This window comes from Haemaphysalis longicornis, unplaced genomic scaffold, assembly GCF_048455015.1.
Source record: "Haemaphysalis longicornis isolate Haplotype H1 unplaced genomic scaffold, Haemaphysalis longicornis Haplotype H1 scaffold_1, whole genome shotgun sequence".
Taxonomy (NCBI): Eukaryota; Metazoa; Arthropoda; class Arachnida; order Ixodida; family Ixodidae; genus Haemaphysalis; species Haemaphysalis longicornis.
In genome coordinates, this window is record NW_027526203.1 from 235,994,628 (window position 1) to 236,009,111 (window position 14,484).

The window sequence follows — 14,484 nt, forward strand, 5'->3', positions numbered from 1 at the left end:
CCTTTTGAAAAACGCTACTAAAGTGTGCAGAAGTGTACTTGGCAGCGTTGGGATGTCTTGATTATTCAATTCGGATATCATTGTACATGAAAAAATTGGTAGATTTGCACCTAACAGTCCTCGTCTAAGAGCGTATTACTTTCTCGATAAATTGTAGTCTCTCTTGCGTTTATTGTTTGGGCCCATTTCTGTTGTGCCGCGTTTAAGCTTTCGTCAGGCAGAGTACTAGTGCTTTTTGTACTCGGTATTCCCAGCTCAAGTATTCTTCTTCACGCCTGTTTCATTATATCCTACGCTCGAGCAAGCGACATTGGCGAGGATGAATGTGAGCAGAGCGCTTGTTGAATTGAGCCAATGGTTTGCCATTAGCCCAGCAGTTCTTTGGGACAATTGAATGGCTATGTTCAACTGTTGGCGCCTTTGCGCCGTCAAAATAACAATTTTGGTTTTCCTCGATACTGGTCGCGGACGTCTTTGTTTGAAATTATTTGTATAAATGTGCAAATTTATGTTGCCTATATTTTCGACGTTGGAAGCCTAAAGCGTTGTTTTGCCTGCATATTTTTGGCACCTGAAACGAGCTTTTTGAATGCCTGGAAGTCCGGCCTCTAGTCATTACAGCCCAGTGCGAGGTGCACTGGGGATGCCCTATGAAGCATTGGAAACATACGAAGCAGTAGCAACTCACCACCCACCCTTCAGCGGTGTCTCTATGATGCGACAGAATCTTCTTTGTGCAACCAAAGCCACCGCCAAGAAACATGACTAGGCGATCTCCTCTAGTTCATTTGATTGCATTACTTGAATGCTGACATGCAGTTAACACGCTGATAACTGTGTGTTTAGTGCTGGCCTCTGTGGCATCACTCCTGCGCATAACACACTGCAGTGCAAAATTTGAATGTTCTCCAATATTTCTTGCACTTTCTTTTCCTTCAATTAAAAAAAATCATCTTTCATGGCTGCAGCAACAGAGCTGTGTAAGTTACCAACTGGTTCTCTAAAATTGCACAAAGTTGTATTTTGTCTTCATGGCCCCTTAAGCCTCTTGGCAGTAGCGAGTGGCGCCACCTATGCCCATCTCTAAATGTGGTCTGGAAGGAGAGAGAGAAATATGCTGTACTGGATTAGGGTTCAGTTCAAACCCCCTACGGAGGCTCAGTGGCTATGGCGTAGTGTTGCTGGACGCGGATTACATTCTGACCACAGGAGGCTACGCATTTTGTTTTCCTGATGGCGAAAAAGCGAAATTGTTTGTGTGGAGATTTCAGCGCATGTTAGAGATACCCAGTTTGTCAAAATTATTCCAGAGCCCTCTACTGGCGCACCCCTCACCGCTCAGGTGAAGCTTAAGTGCTCAATCCCTTCCCCCCATTTATTTTTAAACCAGCAGCGATCGAGCATGTTGTTGGGTGCACCGAGAAAGGTGGAATAGGTGTGGTAGTGATCCACTCAAATCTCACACCACAAAGCAGGTTTGCTGAGATGAAAGCTGCAATGATTCTGACCAATGGTGAAACGAACACGACGGGGCAGTGGCTGGGCCAAGACGAAGCGTTTGTTGCGATAGCGCGGGTTAATGTAGCCTTGTGCAAGAGGGGTGAAGATGGAGGGAAGGAGAAGTAGTAGTGGTGATAACGGCGGCTTCATCTGGCTTGACGTCACAGATACATCATTTCGCTCCCCCTACGGTGAGTAACGGTATGGCGGTTTGCGTTGCCGGCCCGACCGACGCAACACCGGAGCGGAGGTGCTCCTGGCGATCTCGTTGCTTGTTGGCACTCGCTTCGGTGTTCCTCCTGCTAGGGGTCCGCCGGCAGTTTCCTGGCACCCGGAGTCACTGGATTCTCCCTGGTCGTGGTCCAACTACCGTGGCTTCACCTGGTGCTGTGGCGCCGAATGGTTTCCCCCTCCGGACCCGCGGCATTCACTAGGCGGGCTCCGTCTGTCGATGTAATGCTGGCTGGAGTCCACGGCTCGCCTCGCCCGAAGTTCCTCACCCAGACTGGCTCACCGGGCTGCCACACATCGAAGGAGGGGTGGTCAACTGGCGAGGGCGGAATGGACACTGCGTTGTCCAGCCTGGAGCGAAGATCGTAGCCCATTAGGAATTGCGCTGGTGTCCGGCCCCCTGCCTGCGGCCTTCCTGCGATACCTGTGCAGAATTCTCGCCAGGCGGGTTTTTAGTGACCCCTGCACATTCTTCTTCAAAGAAAACTTGACAGTGCGAACAGCCCTCTCCGCGAGCCCATTGGACTGGGGGTGATACGGTGCTGTTCGGAGGTGTACTATGTTATTCAGCTTCATAAAATTGCGAAATTCCCAACTCGTAAACTGTGGGCCATTATCGGATACCAGCGTCCGGGGCAACCCGAATGTACTGAACAAGGTGCGCAGAGCCTCCATGGTGGCATGCGTGGTGGAACTCCTCATGGGTATCGCTTCTATCCACTTACTGTGTGAATCCACCATAATCGGTAGCATGTGACCATCGATCGGCCCCGCAAAATCGATATGCAGCCTCGACCAACGCTCATCCGTTTCCGGCCATGCAACCGGGGGTTTCTTGGGGGGCATAGGGGCAGCTTGGATGCAACTGGGGCAGGACTTAACCATGTGATCAATGTCCTTATCAATCCGGGGGTACCACATCAAGGAGCACCCTAGCCGCTTCATTGAGCATATTCCTTGATGAGTATCATGCAGCAGACGTAACATTACTGCTCGGGCATTCTTAGGGATGTCCACTCGATGGCCCCAGTAGAGAAGCTCGTAACTCCCCGTTATCTCAACCTTCCGGTGGAAGTATGGCATCAAGTGCTGGTCCTCAGGCCCCAATTCCGTGGCCACCCCTCCCACACCCATTTTTGCACCTTTGCTAAATCGTCATGGAGCTCCGTGAGAGTGCCCAGTTGCTTCGCAGACATGACACCATCATTCAGAGGGTTTGAGGTATGTCCTGCGTGAGCAGTACATACTCACCATCCCCAGTTCCTTCCTGCGTCTCTGCCTGGGAAGTTGCTGATGTGGGGAGCCGGCTGAGGGCATCTGCTGGAACGTTGTCTTTCCCGGGCTGGTGTTTGATGACGTAATCGTATGCGCTCAGCAGCAGGGCCCATCGCTGGATTCGCACAGCGGCCATCACGGGCACTGGCCTGTCTGGATGAAAAAGTCCCACAAGCGGCTTATGGTCCGTCATCAATGTGAAAGTATTGCCCAGTAAGTATTGTCGGAATTTCGATGCACCAAACACAAGTGCCAAGGCTTCCCGCTCCAGCTGCGAGTAATTTTTCTCAGCTTCCGTCAATAACCGAGAACGGAACCCTATGGGCCGAAGTACCCCGCCCCCGACATCGTGTGAAAGCACTGCGCCGATTCCGTCCGGGGAGGCATCGCAATCCCTCTCTAGCGGCCTGTGTGGGTCAAAATGCGCCAGAAAATCTGCGGATTTGAGAAGGTCTTTCACATTGCTGAATGCCTGTTGTTGAGTGGTACCCCACTCCCACTTAGCTTCCTTCCGGAGTAGTTGATATAAGGGCGCCATGGCGGTCGATGCGTTGGGGAGAAACTTGAGGTAGTACGTGACCATGCCAAGGTAGGGCCTTAATTCTGCGGGATTCCGCGGTACCGGAACCTCCAGGATGGCGTCTATGTTCTCCGTCTTTGGTTGAATACCTCGAGCACTGATTCAATGTCCCAAAAATCCACCTCTGGTTGGCGGAACTTGCACTTGTCTGCGTTCAAGCACACGCCATATTCCTGGAAACGCTTCAATACTGCGTGCAGTGTGGTGCAGTCATTGCGTGTTTCTGACACGATGACGTCATCTAGGTAAACCTGAACACCCGGAAGCCACTGCAAAATGGTCTCCATATGACGTCGAAACACGGCCGGCCCGGACGCCACTCCAAAAGGCAGGCGAATGAAGGTGAACAGTCCCTCATGCGTGTTTATGGTCGTGCGTAGCATGACTTCCCCATCCAACGGAAGCTGGTTGTACGTCTCCCGCAATTCTATCGTGGTAAAAACTTTGCCGTTCAATGCCGGCAGGATATCCTCCACCCATGGCAACGGATATTGCTCGGTGTGACAGGCTTTGTTTACCGTTAGTTTAAAATCACCGCAAAGGCGGATGCAGCCATTCCGTTTCACTACCGGTACTACTGGCGCGGCCCACTTCGCATGAGGCACCAGGGCAATAATACCTGCGCCCGAAAGACGGTCCAGTTCCGCGTTGACCTTTGGACGAAAAGCATAAGGAACTTCGCGTGCTTTCCAAAATTTCTGAACCACCTTTTCTCGTGTCTCGAAGTGTACCGGAGGCCCTTTTATGAGCCCTAAACCTGGCGCGAACACATCAGCGAATTCTGCTAGCAACCGGTCCACGTTAATGTCGTCAGCACCGACTAACGGCCGTTGCTCACCTGGCGTGTTCACGTTCATGACCGGTGCATCGAGCATATGGAACGCTCGAATCAGGTCGCGTCCGCAGAGGTTGGGGCCGGAGCAACCAAGGACTTGCAAAGATCCCTCCATCGACTTGTTTCCGCGCGAAACCTTGAGCTTAAGTTGTCCCCGCACTGGAAGCCGTCCCAGGAAGCAGGTCAGTTTCAATGGTGAACCACGCAGCTTGGGCCACACTGCTTTGTTCCGCTCATATGTGGGCCACGTAATGACCGAAACCGGTGAGCCTGTGTCGACCTGCATGTCCACTGGAACCCCAGCACACTCCAAGGTGCGCACGATGGGTTGTGTAATGCCGACGTGGCCGATATTACTGTTCGCTGCCTCCAGCGCGAACATACCGTCCGTGCCTGTGTCTTCCTCCCGCGAGGACAAGGCTTGTACTTGGCGCACTAGTGGCACCCCCCCCCCCCCCGAAACCACTCTCACAGCGGCAACAGGCTCGGGCGATACCGTGCCCGTTTGCTCCACAGCGGTATCACGCAACAATCTGTGGCCGGCTTCTTGGGCGATAGGACTGGCCTCCTAGCGCATGCACACTTCCCTCAGCGGCGGGGCTTACTATCTCTTGCGCGTTGACTTCGGCCATTTCGGCTGATATCACAATTTCTTACGCTTCGCTCCTCGTCAGCTGTGGTTTCGCGAGTAGCTGCCGACGCACTCCTGCGCTTTGCAGTCCATACACGATGCGATCTCGTAGCATCCTATCCAGCGATGTGCCAAAATTGCAGGTGTCCGCTATCTGTCGACTTGCCACGATAAAATCCTTGTTCGGTTCGCCGGGTAGCTGGCTGTGGGTGAAGAACTTATAAGACTGCGCTATCTCGTTCAGTTGCGGCGAAAAGTGCTGCTTCAGCAAGGCTACCACTTGTGGGTACGAAAGTTCATTCACCTTATCCGGAGCACAACGTCCGCTCAGTACGTCAACGGTGTGGGTGGATAGTGCAGTCACCAGCAGGGCCCGCTTCTTTGCATCTTCCGTGATGCCATTAATTCCCTCAAAGAAGGCTTCCAGCCGAACCTAGTAAGCGGGCCACTTGTCGCTCGTCTCATCGAACTGCGGCGGGCTGGCGTATCCTCCCGTGGGTGCAGCGTTAATGGCGGACTGAATTGACGCCCCGTTCTCATCCCATCCCCGTCGCCACTGAAACGAACACGCCGGGGCAGTGGCTGGGCCAAGACGAAGCGTTTATTGCGATAGCACGGGTTAATGTAGCATTGTGCGAGAGGGGTTAAGAGGGAGGGAAGAAGAAGAAGCAGTGGTGATAACGGCGGCTTCGGCTGGCGTGACGTCACAGATACATCAAATGGTATGGAGACATTTACTTTGAAAATAATTTGCGTGCTTCTGGCTTGCATTTAAGCTCTACCCAGTTGTTTTCCATAATTTTGCTGGCCTGCGAAATGCTTATATTTGAATGAAGGGCTTTATCATCACTGTCAGTGTTGCTTTTTATTCCTGAATTGAGCCAATTTATTGAGCTGGTGTCTTTGTCATATTACATGAACCCATATGCAGTACCATTTCCAACCTCATTCATTGGGATAGCTCTCCTTTATGCACTGATTATTAAGAAATTCTTTTTCAGTGATATCACGGGAGCTATCACTCCGGATTACGGTTACCAACCGTCCCAAATTTCGCGGGGGTATCCTGACCTTTCATAGAGCGCCCCGAGCCCTGCGCCGTCCCTGTCAGGACATATGTATGTCCCAGAGTTGTTCTGGACCGTCCAACGCAACTAACACGCATCATGCTACAGAACAGAAAGTTAGCCCGAATCGCAACCACGAAGCAATGTTGCAGTGGCTAGCGGTGGCTGCGAGGGGCTTTAGCCACTTCAGCTTGCAAGCGAATGCAAGCCGGAGATCGGGGCGACGCTATTTTCTAGGGAGCATAGCGACACTGGGACCACTGGAGCCACCGCCACCGCGGGAAGCGCCTGTTGTCCACACATTCCACTGATCTCTATAACATCATGAATTCCACGAGAACAGGTCTTCAGACGAGAGCCAGTGATGGGTTCTATGGTTTCAAGGTGAACCAGGCTCTGAAAAAGCTGACTCAGCACGAGTGAGAAGTATTCTGCACTGATGCTGCAAGGGTATATGGAAGTGTTCAGTCCTTGGAGAAATGGTTCACATTTGTGAGTTCTTCTATGAGGGCACTTTCGGAATGAAACAATAAAGAAATAAAAAAAAACAATAGATTTGGTGGAAGATGCCGTAATAAAGAAAACTGATTTCGCTGGCTTCTTATGTTAGTACCCCCCGTTGCGACTTCCTCCATTGAAGAGTTGGTAACCTTACTCCTGGTGATGCTGATAACATGCTAAACACCCCAAACAAAACCGTAGTTGAGTCAAAAAGTAATGAAGAATGATAGGAGTAACACTTGGGTATAAAAAAACGAGCATTTTGGATTAGGGAGCAAACTCAAGTGGAAAAAATTTGAATTAAGAGGCAGGTGGAGTTGGGCCGGGCGTCTGATCAGGAGTGGAAGTGCTGCACCATTTGCACCAAGCTGTGCTATCCTGCTCCAAAATTCACTATTGCGCTGAACTACTCCCAAGCGGTGCAGCAAAATGTGAGACAACAATGAGATGTTCAATGTCAAAGGCACATTCATGACCCACCTGGGTGGACTCCGTAAGGCCTTCTGCTTTACGACGCTGGTCACAATTTCCTGCACTCTTGGAGCCGTGATTTGACAGGGCCAGCATGAAAAAGCCTGTGAGAGGGGGAAAGGGCAGGAGAGAGCTACAGGAAAGTGGTTGTCCAGCCATTTTTGCCTAATGCAGCTGGTATACACCCTTTAGAAAAGTCAGTCTGGCAACGTAACTTACTATCATCACCATCGATATTCACTTGGCGTCGGCCATTACTTGATCTCTACTATCAGCCGGCGTAATACCGGCGTGGTGCGCAAGCGAGCTAATCTGACCCGGCACTCTGTTAAACTGCCCAACGACCCCATTCAGTGGTCGAAGGATTTATCCTTGCTACCGGGTGGGTTTTCAGAGAGGCGATTAGGCCCCTACTTCGAAAGTTTGGGTGCTTCCAGTTCGTCCGGACGTACTTGCGAGCGCAGCCACAAGCTCGTCTCGGAGTCGTATGCCGACCCGTCGTCTGTGCGCGTTGCTTCATCATCGGCAAGGTACAGTACATTATTATATTTGATTTTGGTTAACTGCATGTAAACGGTCAGCATAGCTTCTCAGGAAAGGCTCTGCCGCGTTGTTTCCCGGCTACAAATGGGTGCGTGTAGGTCGTTCACGTCGCCGTTATGTCAGCTCCGTAATGTAGTCAGCGGCAAAGCTGACGAAAGGCTTCAGCCACGGCCGCTCGATCTCCCTTCAGCGCTCGAGCGAACCTTCGCCCTACAAAAGCTGCATGGCAACAAAGCATGCGGCGAGGGATCTGTAACATAGTACACGTGGAAACTTGGGCGCAAATCGATTGAATGGCAGGTCGTTTAGTATGTAGGCATTTATTTCAAAGGGCAATCCTTTTCAAAAACGAGCAGTCACATGGGGAACTCGTCGAACATATGATTCTAGGTGTCGGCGATAGGCGCACGCAGCGTGGCGCAGAAGCAAAACAAACAAAATAATCGGTACATAGTTCTAGGCTCTACGTTCCGATCAGACGCTGCATAACCTGTGTACCCTTCGCGGCCTAGTGAAGCTTACAAAAACATGCGCTGGCATAGGCAGGAAAAGTAGATCGGTGGTTGTGAGAGGTGGCTTACGTTAAAACCGCTATAAATGCTCGTGAGTTTTCCTATTGCGCATACATATTAGGTCGTAGGACATGGTGCAACCCCCCCCGGCCCCTCCCCCTGCAAACACCAAGTTTTAAACCATTTTTGAAGTCGGATAAGAGATAGTATGTGTGCACATCACCCTGTCAGGGAAAAAAAGCGTGTAAGAACCTATGTAGGCCCAAGGTCCCCAGAATTTTTGGCCAGGTTGTTGGTGTCTCACACATTAGTGAAACTATCATTATTATTGTCCTTGCCAACTGCTCCCTTTCTAGAGTTTCAAAGCCTCCATGTTTCGACATATTTGGGTGTTTGTCTTATTATTCACAGAAATAAAATTGTCTTATTATTCACAGAAATAAAATTTATGTCAGGCATGTCATTTACTCAGTTTAATATTCTGATGCGGGTAAAAAATGGCAGTGTTTTTCACTAGTGCACATGTACAGAATGAGTGCATTAAACTTGTTCTGTATTCATTCCAGCCCTGGGGATGTGCATGTGAAATGCAAGTGCTTCAGGAGCCAAAAAAAAGACTTCAAAGCCCTATGAAGTGGACGTGGTCCTGGGGCCTGGTAGCACCGTGACAAAAGCTACGTGCCAATGCCCCGCCGGTAGGAGTGGTGCCTGCAGTCACAGTAGGGCTGCCCTAAATCTGCTGGCATTACGAAAGCAGCAGGGATATACTGAACCGCCACCCGAGCTGTCCTGCACAGAGCTGCCGCAGCAATGGCGAAGGCCATGCAGCACCCCACTTGCTCCCATGCCACTGGAGTTTGTCGATTGGAGAAGTGTGCGGCAAGAAGGATTAACGGAGCCAATCTACAATAAATTCTATGATGCAAGGGTGACTGTGGAGTCATTCAATGAAGTGGCTACCAGTATAAGGACGCTCGGATCACAGCTTTCTTCCGTCTGTCCTTCACCATTCTCGAGGCAACTAGAAACAGGGGACCTCATTGAGAGCTCCTCAAGAATGGGGCCTACACCTGTGGACAGCCCACTAGAATATTTGAAGCCAGTGGTGCCTCACGGGTTCGAGACATTGATCTGTCCCGAGGTAGAGTGCACAGCCCCAACCACGACAACACCGACAAGGCCAGCCCTGTTCCAGTCATGCACGGTGTGGAGGCACACTTCAGCGAGCTGTCTTCCTCAGCAAGCTGCAATCCTTGAGGTAAGTATGCAGTCTAAAGTTGCGTCATAACCAGTACTGGGCAGGGAACTTGCAACGGTGGTTGCCCGGGCAGGTTGGTGTAACGTGATCGATACTTAAATCATCACACCAAAAAAAAAGGCACTGAGGATAAAGGTATAAAAATAGGTATAAGAATAGCTTTTTTTGTCATCGTGGCGCAGTGGCTAAGGCTTTGTGCTGCTGAATCTCGTATAACAATTTTTTTTTTCGTGGTCCACTAATCTTCATAATAGCACGGGTCTGCTCCACTTGAAAAAGTTTAGGCCAAACAAGCAACAACCTCTTCCCAACATTTCTGTTCACGGCTTGGAAATCACGCCTGCTGATGCTGCTGCCCTGGAGCAGAATACACGCCAGAAAGCCAACAGCGAAACGTGGAAGGAGGCTCGGTCGCAGCGTGTAACAGCGTCGTCCTTCGGGGTTGTCTTGAAACGCCCTACGTGGACGGATAAAGGACTGCAAAATTTTACGTCGCAGAAAGATCTGTCACGCGTGAGACCTATCCAGTAAGTACAAAAATGTTTGGGCTTCTTCCTAATAAAAAAATTGTGTAGTAAGGCCTTTCTTTTTTACAATGCAAAGGCAGGAAGTCTTATGTGACTTCCTGCGTTTTTTTCTTGTTATGTAATCTTGGTCAAGTTAAATTTGGCGATGTAGTTTTTGACAGTGGCACATACTTCCTTTTTCCACCAAAATGGAACATGGCATGACCCTACATTCAAGCGACTTTTTTTACGTTTGTGAAATTTCATTGTCACTTCACCATATGAATTAGCAGTTTTGAATGCGCTGCGAGACACGCACTGTGGCTAATGACTGCTACTGGCAACTTCATCTCGAAGCATTACAAGGAAGAGAAAATTCTCAACTATTGAAGATTGATGTAGCATGCATTTTTTTGTATTTTTGAGATGTGCACGTGTACAATGGGCAGAAACTGAGTGAACTAGTTAGTTCATGGCTGAGTGAACTTGGTTTCTGGGCCAGAGCCCACAAAAACTAATGCAACACGGCTACAAAAATGTGACGACTGTCATGTGTCAGGGCACCCCCCGAGAGGGGATACATCAGAACCCCCGAATAATGGAAGAAAAGAACAAAGGAACGAGAATTTTGAAGTGCGCGCCAGGAGCGCGCCAATCAGCAAGCACCAGCGCCGACGCACCAAGGAATCCTGGGAAAAGGTGGCAGTACACTGGGCGGCCAATCAGGGGAGGCCACGCAGGGGACAAGTGGCGAGATGGCCATATAAGGGCATAGCAGAGGCGAGAAGCCAATGGGAGTGCGCCACGGGAGAGCCCGGAGGATATAAAAGCGGGGCGCACGAAGAGAGCGGGGGAGGGAAGAAACAGAAGACAACCAGGAGGCGGCCGAAGCACGTGCGCTTCAACGAACGAGCCAGGGGGACGCGGCCAGGCCATCGACCACGCCATCTGAGCCTGGGCGGGAGCGGGCCGACTGCGCATCGGCACCGTTATCCTCGGTGCACCACGAACCTGTGTCTTCGTGGCCCCAGCGGCATCGGTCGGGCACCAGCGGCCAGCGTCCACGCTCCGTCGACGTTCGTCTCGACGGCCCCGAAAGGCGACGTTCGTGCCAAGCCTACCTGAGACCTCCAGCGGCAGCGGCTACCAGGGGGAGCCACTGAGGAAGCGCGCCGCCGAAGGGATGACCGCGCGCATCGAACGCCGGCATCAAGGACATCCAGCGGGAGCGGCTACCAGGAAGTAGCCGCAGAGGAAACGTCAGGACGCGCGGAGCCCACGCCGTCCACGTAGTGACCGCGCGCATCGAACGCCGGCACCGAAGCGAGAAGAAGACGGCTACCACCGGGTCGCGGCCACGCAACGGGTGCGACTCGTCAGCGCCGACGACAGCGGGGTAGGCCAGTCCAGTAGGGACGTAGTTGTAAGGGACATAACTAGGGAGTTGTGATATGAGAGAAATGAGCTAGAACTCGATTAAGGAGTGTATTTGAACTGAGAGTGTAGGACTTTATGGTAGATTTTTGGGTTTTGATTTGAATTGTATATTGACCTGTGAAGTTAGGGGTTTGTATTTGAGTTGTGTTTTGGGTTAGTTAGAGCTGTGGGTGTTTATCGTTTGTGTGTAGTTTAATCATTGAGTGCTTTGCGTGAGGGTTTTTTGTGTGTACATTAAATGTGTGTTATGTCAAACTCGCCAACGGCCTCCCCGTGTCCATTGCTCCAAGCTGGTTAAGACCACCCCACCATCCGTTCACGTGACAACGACACACAGCATTGTGTGTTGCCAAATTTTGGTTGCCCATGTAGCATTAGTTTTTGTAGGCTGACCAGTAAACCAAGTGGGATGTGCGCATGCATCGGCCAAGACCAACTGCATGCATTTTTATGCTCCATATGTGCAAAATTTAGTTAACATTTGGTCCAACATGCACGTGTGCAAATGTATCTGTATGCTTGTTTTATTATTTTGTATCGTGAAAGGTTTATGGGCTACGTGTTCAGCATTTCCTGAAGCTGAATCCCCAAAAACCGTGTCGCCTGAACTCATGACACTGATCATATAGGCAGAGGTGAGCGTGCGCTCGCCTCTGATCACACCATGTAGCACGAGCATTAGGAGACAACATCTGTAGGGCCGTCATGTCATTTTAGCATTTTAGGCAAAGGTCCCACACAAAGCGAGGAGGAATGGCACGAGTGTCAATGTATACCTGCAAATGTTTCATGCTTGCAACGTATGTGGCAGTTGCGTACTCTTTTTTTCTCCCCTGCCGTGGTTCAGTGGTGCCGCTGAGTACCACAATGCGTTATCCTTGCCACAGCAGCCATTTTTCTGATTGAGGCAAAAAACAAAAATGCCCGTTAATTGAGATTTCGGTCAACGCAAAAGATTTCCAGGCGGACGAAATTAATCCCAAGCCCTCTACAAGGCATGATAGCTCAGCTTTGGCGCATAAACACTCCCTCCTCCACCTTTTTTTGAAATTGTTTTGTACCACTGATGCACCTTTTTCTTACAGGTATGGCATCAGCAACAAGCAACCTGCAGTTCACCGATATGTGTCGGTGATGAAGACCAGAGGACACGATGTTGAAGCCTTTAGATGTGGGTTGGTGGTTGACCCTTCATGTCCGTGGCTGGGTGCGTCGCCAGACAGGCTGATATTTGATCCGTCAGAGACACCTATGCATGGCCTCCTTGAGGTTAAGTGCCTATTCAGCCAAAAGGGCAAGTCAGTTTCACAAATAGAAGAGCCCTTTTACATGGTGAAAGACCATCAAGGCATCTTCAGGCTAGACCGTAGTCATGACTACTACTTTCAAGTGCTCGGCCAGATGGCGTTGGCAGGCCTGTCTTGGACAGATTTTGCCGTGTTTTCGGACCAGTTCATGATTGTTGAGCGCATAAGGTTTTGCGAGCAGGACTGGGCTGAAGCCAGGCCTAAACTTGACAACTTTTTCTTTTCTGTTTTGCTGCCTTATTTGGCCAAATAAATGTGATAAAAGGGGCAATGCAGAATTTGCTAGTCAGGAGAAGCACACTTTGTGCTGCAAGTTTACACTGCAAGCACAGAGGTGTCATAAAGATAAAATACAAATTTGCTTTATTCAAAATATTTAGTGTTTGTTTATTCAGAGCTTCTTCCTCTGTTCTCCAGCTCCTGTGCGGTGGATGAATCGTCCATGAATAAACACATTTTCATTCACTCACACTTGGTGTTGAGTCATTTGGGGTAGTGTCATGGGAGACTAATGGGAGACTGAAAGTTTGTCAGCAATACACACACCACCCACATCTCGTTGATGACAGGACCCAGGGAAAGCGGTATAGGTCTGTCGAAGATGTGGAAGTTCTTGATTCGCTGTATGCGTCGCTCCACGTGTATGCGCAGGGACGCGATTTCCTCGGTCTCTTCCACCTCCTCCTCCGAGAATTGCTCTCTGGTAAGAAAGGGTGGTGTGTTCAGCTGAAACTTGATGTCATCTAGTAGGTCCTGGATTTTGAAGCCCTTGTCAGCCATTACGACGTCACCCTCCTCAAAAGAACGCTTCAAAAAACCACTTTGACGCACGCATTCCTTGTCGGAGATGGAGCCTGGAAAAAGGTTTGAAACAAAAGTCACGGTGCCATCGGGTGAAATGCCGACCAAACCCTTAAACGTATTCGCAGACTTGTAGTGCGAATATGTTGCCGACTGAAGTGCGAGTGAGCTCGCTGCCTGGCATTTTATCTCAGTTGCATCCAGGATAACGCGTGTTGAGGAGTACTTGGGCTTGAAAGCTGGAGGCATCTCTTCAAGCATTTTTGCTTTAGAAAACCATAAATTCAGATGTGACAACTTGATAAAAGCGAAGCTTGTCCAAGTTATGCATATGCTTGAAACGGTGGCAATCGACACGCAAAATCTGTCTGCCAAGTCTTTTTCGAACAGTCCGAGGCGCATCCTCACAAGAAACAAAAAGAATTCATTTTCCACTGTGAGACTCCTTGGTCTGCCTGCTTTTGGTGGGTCTGAACGAGGTGTGGACCAAGTTCTCACATTCTCCCGTTGTAAGCCAGGGTTGAAGAACATAACAAGAAACTGGAACACCGTGTATGATGGTAAGCCAGTATAAAAACGCATATCTTCATCGCTGTGCTTGAACCGTTCAATGGAAAACTGTGTTTCGGCTTTTTTCCGCAGCTTATCTGCCACCTCCTTCATCAGTTCTAACTCCCTCGTAACTTGCAAAACCTTCAACTTAGCAGCCTTCAGCTCCTCTTCTAGCTCTTCAGCTTTTCGAAGTTCCATTTTAACGCATAACAGTTCGTTCTGCGTGGCTTTTAGATCATTCTGGGCTGCTTTCAGCAGCTGCTGATTCTGTGTCGCTGCAGTTTTGGCTTCATTGCAGAATGGGCAGCCTTGGCTGGAAACAGATGACTGTTGTTCCAAGCTGCTCATTTCAGTGTCCTCGTTGCTTGGTTCGTCCGAGGAAGGGAGATCTACATCTTGTGCACACACCGCATCAAAGTTGCCATTCCCAGTAAAAGCTCCTTGACGTTGGGTTGTCAACTGCTGCACATTTGTTGC

General features: G+C 50.1%; 1 protein-coding gene and 1 pseudogene across 1 annotated transcript; both read right to left on the minus strand.

Moving 5' to 3' along the window:
• Positions 1-1,686: 1,686 nt before the first annotated feature.
• Positions 1,687-8,892, minus strand: LOC144174588 (uncharacterized; annotated as a pseudogene).
• A 4,260-nt stretch (positions 8,893-13,152) lies between these two features.
• Positions 13,153-14,069, minus strand: LOC144174599 (uncharacterized). The gene has a single exon (XM_077703374.1). It carries the CDS (start codon positions 14,035-14,037, stop codon positions 13,153-13,155), a length of 885 nt encoding a protein of 294 aa, XP_077559500.1. The 5' UTR covers positions 14,038-14,069.
• Positions 14,070-14,484: the final 415 nt, after the last annotated feature.

Bases quoted from the DNA above. Each gene is read 5' to 3' on its own strand.
- LOC144174599 (XM_077703374.1), bottom strand. From the start codon at position 14,037: ATGCGTTTTTATACTGGCTTACCATCATACACGGTGTTCCAGTTTCTT.